The 2,727-nt window shown below is 54.3% G+C and overlaps 1 protein-coding gene across 1 annotated transcript in view; it reads left to right on the forward strand.

Annotated features, from left to right (window-relative positions):
* Positions 1-2,727, forward strand: part of FGD2 (FYVE, RhoGEF and PH domain containing 2) — a 22,070-nt gene that overhangs the window by 4,013 nt on the left and 15,330 nt on the right. The window contains exons 4-6 of the mRNA XM_008065259.1: positions 988-1,144; positions 1,319-1,457; positions 2,600-2,658. Coding sequence (XP_008063450.1) covers positions 988-1,144; positions 1,319-1,457; positions 2,600-2,658 — 355 coding nt within the window. The remainder of the gene's footprint in view (positions 1-987; positions 1,145-1,318; positions 1,458-2,599; positions 2,659-2,727) is intronic.

The following is a 2,727-nucleotide window of genomic DNA, read 5'->3' on the forward strand; positions in this document are numbered from 1 at the left end:
CTGCCTGATTTTTTGATTTATTGTAGAGATGAGGTCTCACCAAGTTGCCCAGGCGGGTCTCGAACCCACAGGTTCAGGCAATCCACTCACCTCAGCCTCCCAAAGTGTGGGATTACAGGTTGAACCACCAAGCCCAGCTGTACCCAACAATTTTAAAATAAAAAATATGGTTTAAAAAAAAAAAAAGAAAAAGAAACCTTTTGTTTTCAGAGGTGACCACTAAAGTATTCAGTGACGAAACTGCTTGTTTTATACATTTTGCCTTGATGTCTGGGATGTACTTTAAAATCTTTGGCAAAGAAGAATGTTAATAATGGTTACACTAGTGAGGGATTGATTGCTTAACAATTTTATAATAAAATGTGTTAAAAAAAAAAAAGCTCTAAGGTCACTCACCATCATCCCAGTTTTTTCAGATGAGAAAATTGAGGAACAGAGAGGCTAAGTGACTTACCCGGGAACACACAGCTCTTGTGACTGGTGTGGTCAGGCGGGGTCATGGCTCCTTCTGCTCTACTCTAACTGGCCACATGATGATCCTGGATAAGCTCTTACCCTTCTGAGTCTCAGTTTCTTCATCTCTAAGATGGGCTGACACCTGTCCCCACCTGCAGGGTTGTGAGAATTAAATGAAATGAGATATGCAGCGTGTCCTGGGCAGTACCAGGCAAGTCGCCCTGGTTATTGTTACCTAATCCAGCCTCAAGTCGTCACTGCCCACCTGCTGTGGGCCCAGCGCTGTGCTGGGCCTTGTGGGGAGGCCAGTCCGCAGACAAGAGCAGCCTCTGCCCTTGGGGAGACGGGGCTCGCTGTCTAAGGGCATGGGACACAGGCGTGGGAGGCTGACACGCCTGCCCCCTGCCTGCACCCAGAAGTGCAGTAGAAAGCCTTTTCGGGGGGAAGTCGGGGAGCCTGGCTTCACCTTGCCCTGACTAGAGTCAGGAGATCAGCAGGCTGAGGGCAATCCTGGTACCCCTTCCCGGGCAGGACAGCCACCCCCCGCATTGGTGATGTCATCCAGAAGCTGGCCCCGTTCTTGAAGATGTACAGCGAATATGTCAAGAATTTTGAGCGAGCCGCAGAACTGCTGGCCACCTGGACTGACAAGTGTCCGGCCTTCCAGGAGGTGATCGCACGCATCCAGGTGAGGCCAGGAAGGACCGGCACCTGCACACCCTCCCCACCCCAACAGTGGGCAGCGCTCCGTCGCCCTGAGCAACTTTGGATCTCTCCTGGGCTCTGTGGCTTCCACGGGCCCCTGCTCACTCCCCCAACCTGGGGTTAGCCTCACCCGCCCCTGCTCTCACCCCCCCCCAAGAGCAGCGAGGCCTCGGGCAGTCTGACCCTGCAGCACCACATGCTGGAACCCGTGCAGAGGATCCCACGCTATGAGCTGCTGCTCAAGGAATACGTCCAGAAGCTGCCGGCCCAGGCCCCAGACCAGGCCGACGCGCAGAGTGAGCACAGTACCAGGGGTGCAGGGGCGGAGCGGGTCAACCAGGCCCATGTGTTTATCGAGTTCCTGCTAAAATGGTTCTGATGGCCTGGGCACGGTGGCTCACGTCTATAATCCCTGCACTTTGGGAGGCCAAGGTGAGAGGATTGCCTGAGGCTTAGGGTTCGAGACCAGCCCTGGCAACTTGGTGAGACCTCATCTCTGCAATAAATAAAAACATTAGCCGGGCATGGTGGCGCGTGCCTGTAGTTCCAGCTACTTGGAAGGCTGAGGTGGAAGGATTGCCTGAACTCATCAGGTCGAGGCTGAGGTGGCCGGGAATGTGCCACTGCCCTCCAGCCTGGGTGACAGAGTGAGACTCCAATTCAAAAAAAATTAAAATAAAATAAATAAGTAAATAAAATGGTTCTGATGGTTGTCAACATTGATCTATGGTACTTCATAGACATTCTCCTTCCGTCTAGCCATTTTTCACACACAAGGACACTAAGGCCCAGAGAGGCTTCTTTTTCTGGTTTTTTTTTTGGGGGGGGGTGGAGTCAGGCTCATCACAGCCTCAACCTCCTGGGTCCTTCCACTTCAGCCTCCAGAGTAGGTGGGACTTACAGGTGCACACCACCATACCCAGCTAATTAAAAAAATTTTTTTGTAGAGATGAGGTTTTACTATGTTGCACAGGCTGGTCTCAAACTCCTCGGCTCAAGCCATCCTCTCACCTCAGCCTCCCAATGTGCTGGGATTACAGACATGGGACACTGTCCAGCCAAGGCCCAGAGAGGTTTAGTGACTTGCTCAAGGTCGCACAGCCAGAAGGGAGCAGAGCTAGGATTTGAACCCATGCCTGTATGATGCCAAAGCCCGTGCTCCTTCCACTCCACCCTCTGGGCCTGGCTTGGTTCGGGAGGCAGCAAGAGTCCCCAAAGCCAAATGCCTAATTACTGTCTTTCGGTTTCCTGTCTCTCCACCTGGGGGGCGGGGAGTGTCCCACCATCTGCACACCCCATGTGCCGGGCTGCCCAGGGAGGCTGCTCCTGGGGGCTGTGGTGGCATGTCCTGAGGCCACGTTTTGTGCCTGGAGGACCTCTTGTCCCAGCCGCCAGCCCTGGACTCTCAGGGGCTAACTCTGACCCTGCCCGTCTGCAGAAGCCCTGGCCATGATCTTCTCAGCTGCCCAGCACTCCAACGCGGCCATCACTGAGATGGTGAGGAGCCCGTCCACCCCCGCGCCCCGCCTCTCCTGCCTGCAGGTCTCGGCCTCCCCCAGCACAGAG

Source organism: Carlito syrichta, unplaced genomic scaffold (assembly GCF_000164805.1).
Source record: "Carlito syrichta isolate Samal-C Ts95f unplaced genomic scaffold, Tarsius_syrichta-2.0.1 Scaffold308199, whole genome shotgun sequence".
Taxonomy (NCBI): domain Eukaryota; kingdom Metazoa; phylum Chordata; class Mammalia; order Primates; family Tarsiidae; genus Carlito; species Carlito syrichta.